Genomic DNA, 14,801 nt, shown 5'->3' on the forward strand with positions numbered 1-14,801 from the left:
CGCGGGCCCGGCCGGGCCGCCCCGGCGGCCGCCGCGCCCCCCCCCCCCCCCCCCCAGGTCTCTTTGCTGGTAAGTAGGGAACTCGAGTTTGAAGTCGAACGAGTAACAGGTCTATCGGAGGTCTGAGTTTGACTCAGGGTTGTCACCATGTAATTGTGTCCTCTACACGTATCTTCTAACACGTGACCTAAAGATTCCACTGTCAGGACCCTGCAACGCAAAATATACACATAGAAAAACATGGGAGAAAGAATAAAAAAAGGAAGAAAGAAAGAACAAATAAAATACGGGCTTCCTTCCCAGTTATAACACACTCAAAAACTCCTCCCCATATCCCTTATCGTGCCATTCCCTGTACGCTTGCCCACACAATACGTGCGTACGGTGCACCTCAGAGTGACACAAGATCCCCTACTCAAAACGACTGCTCCGTAGTCGCGGAATCCTTTCGGCACTGAGCTGAAGTAGCGTCCATCCGGTATAATTCTGGAGTTCCGTTCCATAACCCGGTAGGCGGTGTCGCTAACTTCAACGGGCGTAGAACTAATGAGTTCCACACTCCTATAACACGTCCATTAGGCGTCGAAAGTCGGTATGTCATTGTATCGCGCCTCGACTATTCTAAAAGGCCCATCCCAGAGAGGATCAAATCGAGTCTTCCTATGATCAGCAATTCGTTTGACCCATGTACCAACCGTAAATTTCTGGAATGGTCCTGTAACTTCATTTCTATCCTGGCGTCGTCTTCACCGGACCACAATATACTTGTGGTAATTTAGCCTATCAACTTCCAAAGCATCTAAAGCTGTCGTTCGAAAAGGGTAAACTGGTGCTTCTTCGTTTACCCGAAATTTTTGGCTGGTACGTTATTGTAAGTTGAGCTGGTGACTTCCCGAATGTCGATCGTCTGTTACGGTATGTCATCGTGGATTCCGGAACATACAGGTCCCAATCTGAAATTGCTTTCGCCTCGGTAACCAATTTAGCGAGAATACCTTTGAAAATACCGTTAAATCGCTCGACCAACCCATTTGTCTGAGGATGCCTTGTAGATGTAAAAAGGTATCGGAAATTCCTCTGTGAACACCAATCCTCAAACAACTTATTCTTGTACTCCAAACCATTGTCGGACACAATTAGTAAGGATAACAAATGCCCATCCGGTATTATAATCGATGGCATTTAGACCAACTGTTTCCATACCCCAACGCTGGAAAGGTCCAGGGACAGGAAGAGGGTGAGCTGCTTGGGCTATATGACGAACCCGTTCAGTTAATTGACATACCTCACAATTATTCAGCACACTTCGCACCAAATCTTTCAATCCTTCAATTTTAAAAACTATCCTGGCCTTTTCATATAAGGGAGTCACGGCTAAGTGCCCTAACTCACGATGCTTCTCCTCCAACCACTTCTTACCTTGCTCCATAGTAAACTCAGGGAGCTCTGTCAACTCATTACTCGGCTATTCCACTCCAGCCGGTTCATCTGGATCCACTACTCTCGACAACAAGTCCGGAACAACGTTGGTTGCCCCTTTTCGATATAAAATTGTGGGATTGAAGGTTTCTATATCTGATATAAACCGACTAACTCGGCGGTTGGGTTCTCTTGTTGGGCTTCTCAAGTATTTTAAACTTTCATGGTCAGTGTAAACAACAATCGCGGTTCCTTCAGACCGCCAATGATTAAGGGCATGATAAACAGCCAACAGTTCTCGTTCTTGTGCACTGTATCTTTTTTGTACCTCATCCAATTTTTTGGATTCGAATGCAATTGGTACCAACCGATTCTTACCCTTGATTTTATGGATTTGAGATAATACCGCACCTATCGCATACTGAGAAGCATCTGTCTCTATATAACTCACCCGGGTCGGATCATGATGATACCGCGATGGTACTGAAGTGAGAGCCTTTTTGATATCTTCAAAACTTTGCTTCATCTCCTCCGTCCAGACTACCTTCTTTGTTCCATCTCCACCCGTAACATCAGTTAAATGGCGAGCTACTTGACTAAATCCTTGAACAAACCATCGATAATAACTAGCCATACCCAAAAATCCTCGAAGTTCAGTTATAGTTGTCGGTTGGGGCATGTTCATTATTCTCTCAACTTTCTTTGGATCTACCTGAATGGTATCTCCGGTAACAACATGTCCCAAAAACCTGATCTCGGAACGATCCCATCGACACTTACTTGGATTCAAAACAAAGCCGTGCGCTATCAACTTGCTTAAAACTATATCCACATGTTCTCTATGTTCATCTAAGGTTTTTGAGAAAACAAAAATATCATCAACATATACAAGTACAAACTGGTCCAAACAATCCCTGAAAACCACATTCATTGCTCTTTCAAACGTAGCTGGGGCATTGCATAACCCAAAAGGCATCACTAAAAACTCGTATAACCCGTTTTGGCATACAAAGGCTGTTTTCTCTTGATCTTTTCCTGCCATCTTAATCTGATAAAAACCGGATTTCAGATCAAATGAAGAGAAGTGACGCGATCCTCGTATCGTCCCAAGAAGTTCGTCTTGTCTGTGCAGAGGGTAACTATCAACCTTAATAATTTTGTTGAGGGCTCGATAATCAACGGTTACCCTGTAAGTGAGATCGGCCTTCGGGATCAATAAGGCTGGAGAGGCCCAATCACTCTTGGATTGTTGGATAATCCCCTGTTTTAATCCCTGATTGATAAACTGTCGTAACGCTTCCCTCTTCGCTGGTGATGATCGGTATGGCTTAGCCCTAACTGGTTGTGCATCCCCAGTGTCTATTGTATGAGGCGGAGTGTCAGATGTGGCATGACCCAGCCGAGCAATATCGAACCTCCGGATGTAAAACATGCATCTCTTGGGCTAAGTCTGGTTCACTTACACTAAATGCCTGAGTGTCGAGTTCAATCGGTAAGACCTCGTACTTCTGATCCTCAGTGGAGAAACAGAGATGCTGGATATTATTTTTTCACGATAATCCTACTTCAAAACGAGCCATCCAAGAACGCCCTATCAACACTGGGTGATTCGTTCCAGACATTAGCAAAAACGGAACTCGTCCCACAGAAACAGTTCCAACTTCCATCATTAATTCGGTCGCCGAATTGACCACGACTTGTTGAGTTCCTCCAGCTAATCTAACCACAATGGGCGGAATCTCTCGAACCTTGGCATACATCAGGTCCACTTTACTAGGGTCTAAGAAGTTACGGTGCGATCCAATGTCGAATAAAGCTTGATATTTCCGTCCTTCCAATCGCACCCCATATAGCGGACTACCATTAGGTGAGGCAATTTCAATGGCATCAACGTTGTTTTCCTCGTCCACCGCATGTAAGATTCGTAAGACCTCCTCTCCAGTCTCCGTGTCGAAGGGGTCAATCACTGATTCTTCGAGATTGTTTATACTTTCTTCAGACTCCCTCTGCGACACTTTCTTCTTTTTAGGGCAGTCCTTCGCGTAGTGTCCTCGCTCACCACACGTAAAACAGGAGTCTCGGACTCGTGGTTTTCGCCGATCTTGAACCTCGACAACCTGAACAGTCTCTGTCTTTTTCAGATTGCTCGATTTTGAAAGTGTAAATCTCGCTTCTTTTCTGTTGGATGTTCCCGAAGTTTGTAGCATCAAGAGAGCAGACTTACCAGCTACCAATAGGCTTGTGCGGTCTCGAGGGTTAAGCACCGCGATCATCGCTGCAGCTTGCGGCGGGAACATCTCACTAAAGGCCTGATGTAAAATATCGTATGAACAAAAATCTTCTGGCAGTTTCTGGGAAGGGACCACGAAACTGTTAACGCTCGCCTCATAAGTGCGGCGATCATGAATTGTGCCTCGCAGCTTTTGAATCTTCGTCCACATCTCTTGCGAATGGCGAGATTCATCGAAATCTGCCTTCAACGCTGTACAGAATTCTGACCACGAAAGAACTGAAGTACTCTTTCACGTTTTTCCAAACTTCTCATCTGTAGCTGCCCGTACCATATAAAAGGCTTTCCCTTTCAATGTGAGGGTGGAAATGGGAACCCAGCGCCTCTCTGGAATCTCATTTACCAGAAAAGCGATTTCGGCATACTCAATCCATTCCAATGGATTATCCTGGAGGTTGCCATAATAATTTTCAAAAGGCGGCTTAGTAAACGAAGGACCGCTTTTTTCAAATGAAGCGCTAGCGGTTGGTGTGGGCGAGGGGACTACTTCTTCAACCACTGGGCCAATCTGTAACGGTACACTTGGTTGCTGATTCAACCTTGCCTGCAACTCCGTTGCCTGCTGCATGAGGAAGGCGTTCTGCCCGCGCAACTCCTCATCTGCGACATCTTCCCGTAAGGTCGTGATGGTTCCTCGCCAGCTGGACTCAAATCAGGGGATCCACCTGATTCACCACCTCCAGCGGCAGCTGCCGCTGCTCTTGACCTTGTCGTCGTACTTGACATATCTTATTTCAATAACGACAAAAACGCGTTTTTGTGTCCTCTACACGTATCTTCTAACACGTGACCTAAAGATTCCACTGTCAGGACCCTGCAACGCAAAATATACACGTATAGAGAAACATGGGAGAAAGAATAAAAAAAGGAAAAAAGAAAAAACAAATAAAATACGGGCTTCCTTCCCAGTTATAACACACTCAGAAACTCCTCCCCATATCCCTTATCATGCCATTCCCCGTACGCTTGCCCACACAATACGTGCGTACGGTGTACCTCAGAGTGACACATAATGTCCCTACCGGCAGGTTAGGGTTGGGAGAATTAATAATATAATCTATTACATAAGTATATACAATACAGAGTTATAACAAGTAGACATACCTATTACCAGCGAGCTCCAAGAAGACTGAACCAAAGTAGATAGTTGACGCTAAGGAGAGAAGAGCGGTATAGGAAGTTGCAGCAGTTCCGGCATTATATAGCTACTGGGGTTAGGTTACTAGCCCTAACCTGGTGTTCCGACACTACAATATAGTCAGCACGTGACTTTTAATTTGAGAATTTTTTGGTCAGGGTAATTACTTTACGCATATCTAAATAAGAAATACGACGACTCTATGAAATGTATTACGGTACTGTATTCGTGTCTACCCCTATAATTTTACCACTATTATACTGAGTTTTTGGGCCAGTAATTCAAAAATTATTAAAATTGGAAATTATTATTATGATATACAAAAAATGAATTGCAACATTTGTTTAAAGCAGTTCGAAAATGTGCGAACATTCAACTGGCATGTAAAGGATTATCATCGCACAACAATGTCTAATCCTTTTACCAAAAAAACTGTAGAGCTAGAGAAGGATGTTGAGACTGATAAATACAAATGTCCTAATTGTCGCATACCAATTGGCAAAGTTGTTCAAAGTGTTTCACGTCATATGGTTAAAGGTTGCACCAGGAAGCCAAATGGTAATGACATTAGTGTAGTAGAGCAGTCTGAGGAAATAGTTCACGACTTTATTCTTGAAGGTTTGTTCAAAATTGCTTGTCTAAATAGTAAGTTAATTTTCAATAGAAACCACTGTATTAGCTCAAGATGCCTCCGACATTGAAAATACTGTCACCGTACCAAATGGTAATATTTATTCATCTTCGCAAATAAATAGTGCTCGTCCTGGTTAGTTTTTCATTCATTTTCAAGCAACTGTTATTAATGCAACATAGATTTTAATATCATGGATCATTTTGAAGTTAGTAAAAGGTGGAAAGTGGCCATCTGCACGAAATGCAAAGTTATTGTATGTCCTAAAAACATCATTTCTCATTTCAAAGATCTACATGCCGATGTCAATACTTTACATGATCATGATTTTGTGAGATCACAGGAAATTATCGAGCAAGCGAAGTTAAGACCAGTTCTTCAGGTTGGGCCCGTTCTTGATCCAGCACTCAGGCAGAAAATCACTGGTTCATACTGTTGCAATGATGAACCAGCATACTTTGATTCTGCTCTTCATATGATCCCTGAATTGCCTGTACATGATGGATATCAATGCACACATTGTGAAACATTTCTCACAAGTAAAATGGTGACAATGAGAAGTCACAAACAGCGTAACCACAAAGACCTAAAATTAAAATACAAAGTGGTCAAAGTACAAAAAATTTATGGAAAAGAGGTACCTCAACGCCTCAGACTTGTTATCGTGAACCCAAGGTATGGATCCGAAAACCAGGAATTGGGAAGCGGTGAAGGAGAAGCCACTACCTTTCAAAGTGCGCCAGGTTTTTTTCACAGTGTTCAAGAAACCACAGAAGATCCCAACAGGTTGAAAAACCTTTTTGGAATTCGATTTGGAGCTTACGGAATGATCGGTGCTGGGTTCGAGCCACATACTATGGTTGAAAGGTTTTACAACCCCAAATCAGTTGAATTTAAAATCATTATGCGACTTTGCATCAAACTTCTACGACATATTCATGGTGGCATGGTTAGTGGATTTCAACCGTTGCTTCATAGGCTTGTTTTTGAAGATAAAAATGGGGAAAAGTGAGTTCAATAAATTGCTTCCTATATATTTTAGCATTTCTAATATTTTGATATGTAGACAGTTTTTTAATGAAGTCCAAGAGGACAACACTGTGAAAACCTATGCCCGACATATGGCTCGAGCCGTGTATCTTGCTGTTCAAGTTGTCAGGAACGAGATGGAAAATGAAGCTTGGTTGAAAGTGAAGATGACACAAGAAGTAATGTCAAGTGTGGAAAATTTGATTGCATATATAAGTACGATTTTAGAGCACCACAATGAGGCAGACTTACATGTTGCGGAAATTGGACAATTTTGGTTTGCTGTGGCTGTGGAAAAGTTACCGCTGATAAGAATAAGTCAAACAGTCATAAATGCAGAAGAACAAAAAACAGTGAAGACCATCCCACTTCTTGCTGCCTGCAGCAATATGGAATCGTTAAAAATCGATGGCACTTTTAAGCCATATGGAATGATTTCACATGCATGTGGGGCATATCTCTATGCAATGCGTGTGGCAATGCTCTGGTATGCAGCTTTTAACGATCAAAATGAAAATTTAGAGTATGTTCGAAAATAGAAATTAAAAACTGTAAACTGTAATGCTAACATTTGATAGACAAGAATTGGATAAATTGCTCACGAATTACTACAAGGAAGGCACTTCGTCAATAGTAAGGTATTGCGTGACTGTTGTCAGTGTTGCGAGATCCATGAGCGGCAATGATTCAAGTTTTAATGTTACATGGGCAGACAATAAGAAAAAAGTGATACAATTTAACGACTCATGCATGATTAGTTTTGACCAATTAGTTAAATTAACACACTCTCTTACTAAAGAAATTCAACAAGAACTTCAAGATTTGTGTTTTGAGAAGGTTGCACCACTTAGCTTGACATCACGTCATCATTTTGATGATTATACGAATGGAGACATTGGCTATAATTTTATGAAGGATCATCGAAATAATTTGGACCACTTATTGGTATGGAAATCTGCCATAAATGATCCTGCCATTTGGAATAACTTTATTACTCAAGCAGATCAAATTGATCCAAAGGCGGTTAGTGATTATCACAAAAAAGCAAGTGGAACTTTAAAAAAACTATTTGTTTTGCTATATTTTACAGGAGGTGCACCCCCAAGAGCATCAGAGATGTGTACTTGGACATTTGCTAATGGCCCGCATGCATCAAGATCACTGCTTATTCATCCACAGGGTGCAATAATTTCCTCACAATATTCCAAGACTCGTTCTGTCACAGGCCGCAATCAAAATGTAGTTCGAATGCTGCCTATTAAAGTTGGAGAACTTTTACTTACATTTCTTACATATGTTCGTCCAGTGCAATGTAATTTGCATTATTGCTTGAATGGCTATCAGTTGGATAAAACTATGGCAGATATGTCAACATATATATTTGCTGGCCCAGGCGGAGTCTGGAGTAACTCAAAAGCAAGAGAAACATTACCACTGATAACGGCTGACCGAGCGGAGTTGTGGAATCCACTCAAAGTCCATAATGCACGACAAGCTCTTGTTACATTCTTAGATCAAAAATGTGGCATGAAGGCTGATCTTGATAAATCTTACGAAGAGCAAATTGTTGATATGCAGGCTGATCATTCTTCATCAACAGCTGTCAGCCACTATGCATTGGCAAGGGGTGACATCCCTGGCACATATAAATATCAATTGAATGCATACCTGAGTTTTAGTCGAAAATGGCATGAAGTTTTGCAGTTTAAGACATATGAGCTTGGGTATGGCGGAAAGTTGATTGCTGTCTCCCAAAACCAATGCAATAACCCTATAGATACCATTGTCATAACCTGACTGTAAGAGGGTACGGGTACCAACCCAGTTAGTTTTAATTGGGATGACAAACTGGGCATACAGGGGAACGTTCCGTTTATAATGCAATCACTATTCTACCTAACAGTGTGATCAAGGTTGCTGTTACGAATTCAAGGTTTCACAACTGATTCTCATTGATCATTTACAGATTTGGGATTAATTTACGTTGTCATCTGCAGCTTGCCAAGACGATCTGCACATAGGCATCGATGACAAAAGGGAAGTACACGGGTAGCAAACTAATAAGAAATGAGAAAATTATAATATGGAGATGGTACAAGAAGAGGGGTAGCTTTGTGTGATCTAGGTACGAATAATAATATACCATGGCGGGAGAAATATATTTGGAAACAAAAAAATATAAATACGAGTGTTTGATCTTTATTGTATCGGTTACGAATGAAACGGTGCGAGACGAAATGAGACGGAACGATAATAAACAAAATAAAGAATTAAACGTACGAACGATTATAAAAAATATTCTGCTTGGAGAACAACTTACATGACAACTTTTACAATATATGTTCACCCCGACCCCTTGCAGTTTAACCCCGACCCCTTGCAGTTTAAAACATATGAGCTTGGGAATAGCGGAAAGTTGATTGCTGCCTCTGAACGACCCCGACCCCGACCCAATGTCATAATCTTTTAAGTACCATTGAATCCACTGAAATGGAAATTGAAAGCCAAAGTCCTGCTTTTGATAAAAATGAGCTCAATACCCAAATAATTTGTTTTAGTTGTAAGACCTATTTTTAAAAAAAATTTTATTATAATGTTGTGGTACTGTAATTGATGGTTATAGCCGAGTCAGCAGTGAAAGCTGCCCGCTGTCATCCACGTTATACAAGCAACTTGTTTCATAACCATACCTCTGAATATTCTCTGTTTCGTAACATCCGTCTTCCGAGCATCCGTGTTCTGCATCCGTGCGTAACGAGATCGAAATACAAAACTTAAATTGGCAAAAAGCGGCGTCCCGACCCCGACCCACAAATTATTGAAGTTAATACTACAAGTTTAGTTAATATGTATGCTATAATTATGCATATGATATGAACTTGACTTGTGACGCCCTAAGTGATCAGATTGGTAGATGATGTGGTGTCTGTCACTTCAACCTCAATTAGGAGGACATACGGAAAGAACATAAGCTACGATAATTATGTTAGCGGCTTGGTTGGGTTCTCATCGAGTTCTAACCTTACGGCTATTTGCTATGAATTGAACAGCCTGTATGAAAATGACGATGATGAATTTTATTTAGAAAAGAGGTGGACAACTACTGGTAAGACTGCTTGTCATCGAAAACACGGTGCCACAAATTCCGACTGCGCGGATGCTGTTGCAATAATACCTTATAATGGTAGTGACGGTGACGAGAAGTTTGCTGTAGTCAAGGGGGGTTGTGCTGCAGTCAGATATAAGACATACGCCGGCCAAAACTGGAACTTTCATGGTTATGAGTCAGATGCAGTTGAGATTACATTGACCTGCTGGATTAATAACTATAGTGCTAAAAGGAGCGGCGTAGTGCAGGCAACCAGCACAAATGGCAAGGTGTGTGTATGTAACACGAATAATATAAATTTCTGCTACAATTGAGTGTCTTGGAGAAGCCTGGCATGTCACTTTACATTGTGTTAATGAATGGTTAATGTAGTTAGGAAGACGTAAAATTACAAAATGGCGGTCTAGGGTTCGAAAGATTGGTGTTGTGAAATATATGATTAAAGTTATAACAAAAATTGCAATTTGATGTTTAGTCCATAATGCATCATAATAGATAATCAAAAGGTGTTATTTATATAAAGTTACTAGAACGTGGCCATGTATCCTTCTCCAAGTAGAATATGTATCAGCATTTTTTTTTATCAATAGTTATTTACTATTTTATATTTATTTTCATCTTCGCCGTTCCAGTCTATACCGTTTTAGCGAATAACCAGAATAACACATTTAATAGGAGCACCGTGTCTGCTGGACGGGGATTCATTCTTGATAGATTTATATACACGAGGAACCCCGAGCCCTTTTACACAATAATAAGAAGATTTTTCGTTAGTAGATCTTATTAGTATTTTGTGTAATATGAATTTAATAGAGCAGCTACAGCTTGTTTCCTTCACATCATTCTAGAGTCAATAATTAACTATAAGACACCAAATACTTAAACAGTATGTATGTTTATTATTATTTGAACTGTTTATTTGGTAAAAAGTTATTTGATTATTTTAAGTAATCAGCCTTCATTACACAACTGTCTTTAGTTTCTATTCATTTTGACTATAATGATGCCAGTATCACTTCAAAACCACAATAAAAGAAGAGTGCTTTAAAATGGCAAACCTTCCTCCACAAGCGTAGTTAATGAAAAAGTACATCCAGCGTAGAGAAGCTTAGAATGAGAGTAAGACATTTAGCTTTTCTGTGCGGAACTAATCATTAAACGTAATGCATAAATGCAAAACTGCATGGATTATCGGGTAACTATACTATTAGCAGAAAACTCTAAATCATAGTTTAGGAATTACGAGCTCGTTTAGATAGTTGGTTGTCACAAGGTACGATTTAAAAAAAGCTGTCCAATTGATCAGCGTATAATTTCCTCAGCTGCTATGGACACGAACACGGTACAGTCAACTTTTTTTTTTATTCGTATAGTTATTCGTAAAATTTTAGGCTTTTTTGTATCGTAATCGTACAGTATCCGGTTAATTCGTATAGTATTCGTATTTCCTATTTAGGTGTAGCGTAAAATATTTACTCTGACCAAAAAAATTCTTCATGCAAATCTGGCAAACATACGTAAAGTGTTTATACCTGTATATGGCAAAGGTGTTAAAAATGTAAAATCACGTGCTCACTATACGAATAATTACGAATAATCAATTTCTTTTTTCGTATAGTTATTTGTAAAGGTTTATTCGTATCGTATCGTAATCGTAAGTAACTATGCGAATCGCGTATCGTGTCCACCTCTAGCTATGTATGAACTGCCTTAAACTTTTCAAAAATTCATGTTTAGGTGAACTGTACTATAGTTACTTGTATAGGAAATAATAGAGTTTCTATCGACGATATAGTGTTGCATAGTGTTGAGCAATACGTTATACTTTAACAATCAAAAATAGTTCTTATATAATAATAAATACAAAGCTTATCAATATCAATATATAATAGAACCTAGTGATAACCAATTTGATCTGAATGAATTATGAGAGTTGTATGCGTACCTTACCAACTCTCATGTATTGGGTACGTACTAACAGTGTAATCAAGATTGCCATTTGATTTAGTTAGGGGGCACTCGGGGTAAGGGCATAATTTTAGTAGTAAAAAAAAAAATTTGGGGCTCTTTCAATAGTTGTTTTTCATTTCTGCGTCGCATCATCGGGGCACCCTCCATTAGCATTAGAGCAATCACATCAGAGTATTGCATTCCATACATCTGATGATTATGTACTTGATTACACAGAAGTAAAATTTTTTTTTTTTAAAATTTTTTTCATTTTCAAAATTTTTTACAGTTTCATTTTCCACTTCGGTTTTTTTACTTTGCTGAAGTTTTTTTTAATTTCTAATTACAATTTTTTCTATTTTTTTTTTAACTTACTGGGTTAAATTATAACACAATTTTTTTTTATAATAATTTTGAATTTTTATTTTCTACTTTTAAGAAATTTTTTATCAGTAAAATTTTTTTTTTAAAATTCTCTTTAACATATTCATTTTCCACGTCTACTTTTTTTTCTACAATTGTTTCTTTCAACTAACTGTGAGAATTTTATCTTTTTGGATGTACTGTTAGAACCCCCGATTATTTGGGCTTTTAAGTAATAATCTTGAGATTTATTAATACAATAATGACATTAAGCAGTAATAGTAAACAAATAATCATACAAAACTGTACCTTAAGAATATTTAAACAAGCTCCTTAGTCCTTTCTCGTAGCCGTGATGATGGGTAGTGTTTCTAACCTCTGGCTATTCCCCTCTCTTTATAGAATATTCTCAAGTCCTATCTCCGTTCCTGATAGTCACAAGTGCTATCTCCTATCACCGCCCGCCGACGACGACTTGCCGACAATCGGACATCTCGACAGAATAACCGAAGTTGAGGTTATGACATAAACATGATCAATGAGAATACAATTTTTTTTAACTAACTCTACAATATCCATCAACCACAATAAAAGTATTTTTTTTTTCAAATTATTTTTAAATTTTATTTTCCACTTTTAATATAATTTTTTTTGTTCTGGATTAGTTAGATGTGAAGTTAAATTTACATTGTCTGTAATATTCTATGATTCATTGAGTAATATATTAACTACAAAGTACTCCTCTTTCTCTTATGCATTCTCCTCTTGATGTTGGTAACTTACCATACCTAATTAATTACTACTTACATATGCTATATAGCTGCTCCTACATGTTTATGTCTTCAACAAATATGATTGTAATGTATATTAATAAATTATATTTTTGTACAATTGTTAGGGGTAGACACGAACACGGTACAGTCAACTTTTTCCATTATTCCTATAGTTATTCGTAAAATTTTAAGCTTATTCGTATCGTAATCGTAATCGTAATCGGGTCGGGTTGATTCGCAACGTATTCGTATAATATTCGTATTTCTTATTTAGGTATACGCAAATTTAGTTACCCTGACGAAAAGAATTTTATGAAAATTTGGTAGTGTTTCTCGTACCCTGTTACAAATGTATAGTCACGTGCTGAGTATTTTTTTTATTTTTATTACAGTAAATCCTTGCTATAGTAAGATCCTCGATATGGTAAGGTTTTTTCTTTCCCAGAATTATTTTTACATAGTTATAAAGAGATTTTTCGTTATAAGATCTTACTAATATTTTAGGGATCTTACTATATCGAGGTAGCCCCTAAACATATTCATAAACTATGTATTTACCGTTTAAAGTAGTCTTACACAACCATCTCTAATCCAAGTTCACGATAATGACACCCAGCATTACTTTAAAGACAAAACGAAGACCAATTACATTGGCTGAAAAACATGCATTGCGGCAAAGAAAGAGAGACAACCCTCATGCGTCTCAAAAGATTTTCGTAAATGAATGTACTCCAGTCAATACGTTGGGGAATAGATGTCTGGAAGAGGCAGATATCACCACAAACCATATCAAATTGTTGGAAACCCACCTTGGAAGGCGCTACTGATTATGACAATAGCTTAGATCCGAACATAGTTAAAGATCTTGAAAGGGGATTATCTGAGTTATATATCAGCTCGCATATTCAGAATATTATGGATATACACATTCATTTCTCAACCCGGTGGGTGAGACTTCTGAAGAACCTCCAGAGGATATAGAAGCCTTTATTCTCGCTCACTTTGAGCCTGAAAGTGAAGAGTCTGATGAGGAAATGGAGGATAAACCTTTGATTTCAAGTAAAATGGCTCATGAAGCCTACGAAATTTTGCAGTTGTTTGGTGAACAACAGAAGGATTCCAAAAGCGCTCTGGAATCATTGAAGCAGTTCGGGGAATTTATGAGACGCTGTAAAACATCTAAAATGAGCCAGTATGACTTAAGAAGCCTTTTTGTGCAAAACTAATACATTTCCTTACATTTAATGCATAAATGCAAAACTACATAGACTGTTAGGTAACTTCCTGTAGTAAGAACTTGATATAAGAAGCAAATATTTCTACCAGATACATCTTACTATAGCGAGGGTTTACTGTAGTTAGTTATTCGTAAAGGTTTATTTATTCGTATCGTATCGTAATCGTAAAACGAATATTCATGTATCGTGTCCACCCCTAACAATTGTACCAATATTAATTTGTCAAAAAATCATGTGGACATAATTTATTCATATTATTTTAGGTATAGCATAAATAATTTACCCTATTACGAATATAAAGTCACGTGTCATTTTTAATATGTAAGTAGAACTTTAATAGTCAATATACTCTTTTTGTGAATACCCAGCATTATAATTTTTTGTCTGTCATCCACGTCCAGCCATTTTGCTATCCATTGCTAGACATTAGTAAAATCCAATATTAGAGCAACATTCTTTTATTACTATAGTTTTAGTCTTTGATTTAAAAATCATTAAAATTTCAAATTATTATTCTAATATACAAAAAATGAATTGCAACATTCGTTTGAAGGAGTTCGAAAATGTGCGATCGTTAAACTGGCACATAAAAGAGTATCATCGCACAGAAATATCTAATCCTTTCACGAATGATACAATAGAGGTAGAGAATGATGTGCAGACTGATAAATACAAATGTTCTAACTGTCAAAAAGCAATTGGCAAAGCTGTTCGAAGTGTTGTGCGTCATATGGGTCGGGGTCGAGGTCGGGGTCGGGGTCGGGGTCGGGGTCGGGGTCGGGGGGGGGGGGGGGGGCCCCCCCCCCCCCCCCCCACAAAAATTAAAAATAAAAAAAAAAAAAAAAAAAAAAAAAAAAAAAA

The 14,801-nt window shown here is 38.5% G+C and overlaps 4 protein-coding genes across 4 annotated transcripts; 2 read left to right on the forward strand and 2 right to left on the reverse strand.

The window, feature by feature from the left end:
* Window positions 1-2,969: 2,969 nt before the first annotated feature.
* V1514DRAFT_352094 (uncharacterized protein) lies at window positions 2,970-4,878 on the reverse strand (the record flags this gene model as incomplete). Its single annotated transcript, XM_066929480.1, has 4 exons — window positions 4,814-4,878; window positions 4,375-4,766; window positions 3,981-4,318; window positions 2,970-3,893 (listed from the first exon to the last, which is right to left on the reverse strand). The coding sequence occupies exons 2-4, from the start codon at window positions 4,433-4,435 to the stop codon at window positions 2,970-2,972; spliced, it is 1,323 nt and encodes a 440-aa protein (XP_066783672.1). The 5' UTR covers window positions 4,436-4,766; window positions 4,814-4,878.
* Window positions 4,879-5,385: 507 nt separating this feature from the next.
* Window positions 5,386-8,717, forward strand: V1514DRAFT_330380 (uncharacterized protein). The gene is made up of 5 exons (XM_066927489.1): window positions 5,386-5,465; window positions 5,527-5,613; window positions 5,661-6,486; window positions 6,545-7,030; window positions 7,086-8,717. Exons 3-5 carry the CDS (start codon window positions 5,672-5,674, stop codon window positions 8,302-8,304), a joined length of 2,520 nt encoding a protein of 839 aa, XP_066783673.1. The 5' UTR covers window positions 5,386-5,465; window positions 5,527-5,613; window positions 5,661-5,671; the 3' UTR covers window positions 8,305-8,717.
* On the reverse strand, window positions 8,400-9,413 carry V1514DRAFT_52761 (uncharacterized protein). Its single transcript, XM_066930050.1, has 2 exons — window positions 9,198-9,413; window positions 8,400-9,022 (listed from the first exon to the last, which is right to left on the reverse strand). Exons 1-2 carry the CDS (start codon window positions 9,237-9,239, stop codon window positions 8,495-8,497), a joined length of 570 nt encoding a protein of 189 aa, XP_066783674.1. The 5' UTR covers window positions 9,240-9,413; the 3' UTR covers window positions 8,400-8,494.
* Window positions 9,414-10,169: 756 nt separating this feature from the next.
* V1514DRAFT_330387 (uncharacterized protein) lies at window positions 10,170-10,742 on the forward strand. Its single transcript, XM_066927490.1, has one exon. The coding sequence runs from the start codon at window positions 10,179-10,181 to the stop codon at window positions 10,401-10,403; it is 225 nt and encodes a 74-aa protein (XP_066783675.1). The 5' UTR covers window positions 10,170-10,178; the 3' UTR covers window positions 10,404-10,742.
* The last annotated feature ends 4,059 nt before the right edge of the window (window positions 10,743-14,801 follow it).

Source organism: Lipomyces japonicus (assembly GCF_038497905.1).
Source record: "Lipomyces japonicus strain CBS 7319 unplaced genomic scaffold V1514scaffold_17, whole genome shotgun sequence".
Taxonomy (NCBI): domain Eukaryota; kingdom Fungi; phylum Ascomycota; class Lipomycetes; order Lipomycetales; family Lipomycetaceae; genus Lipomyces; species Lipomyces japonicus.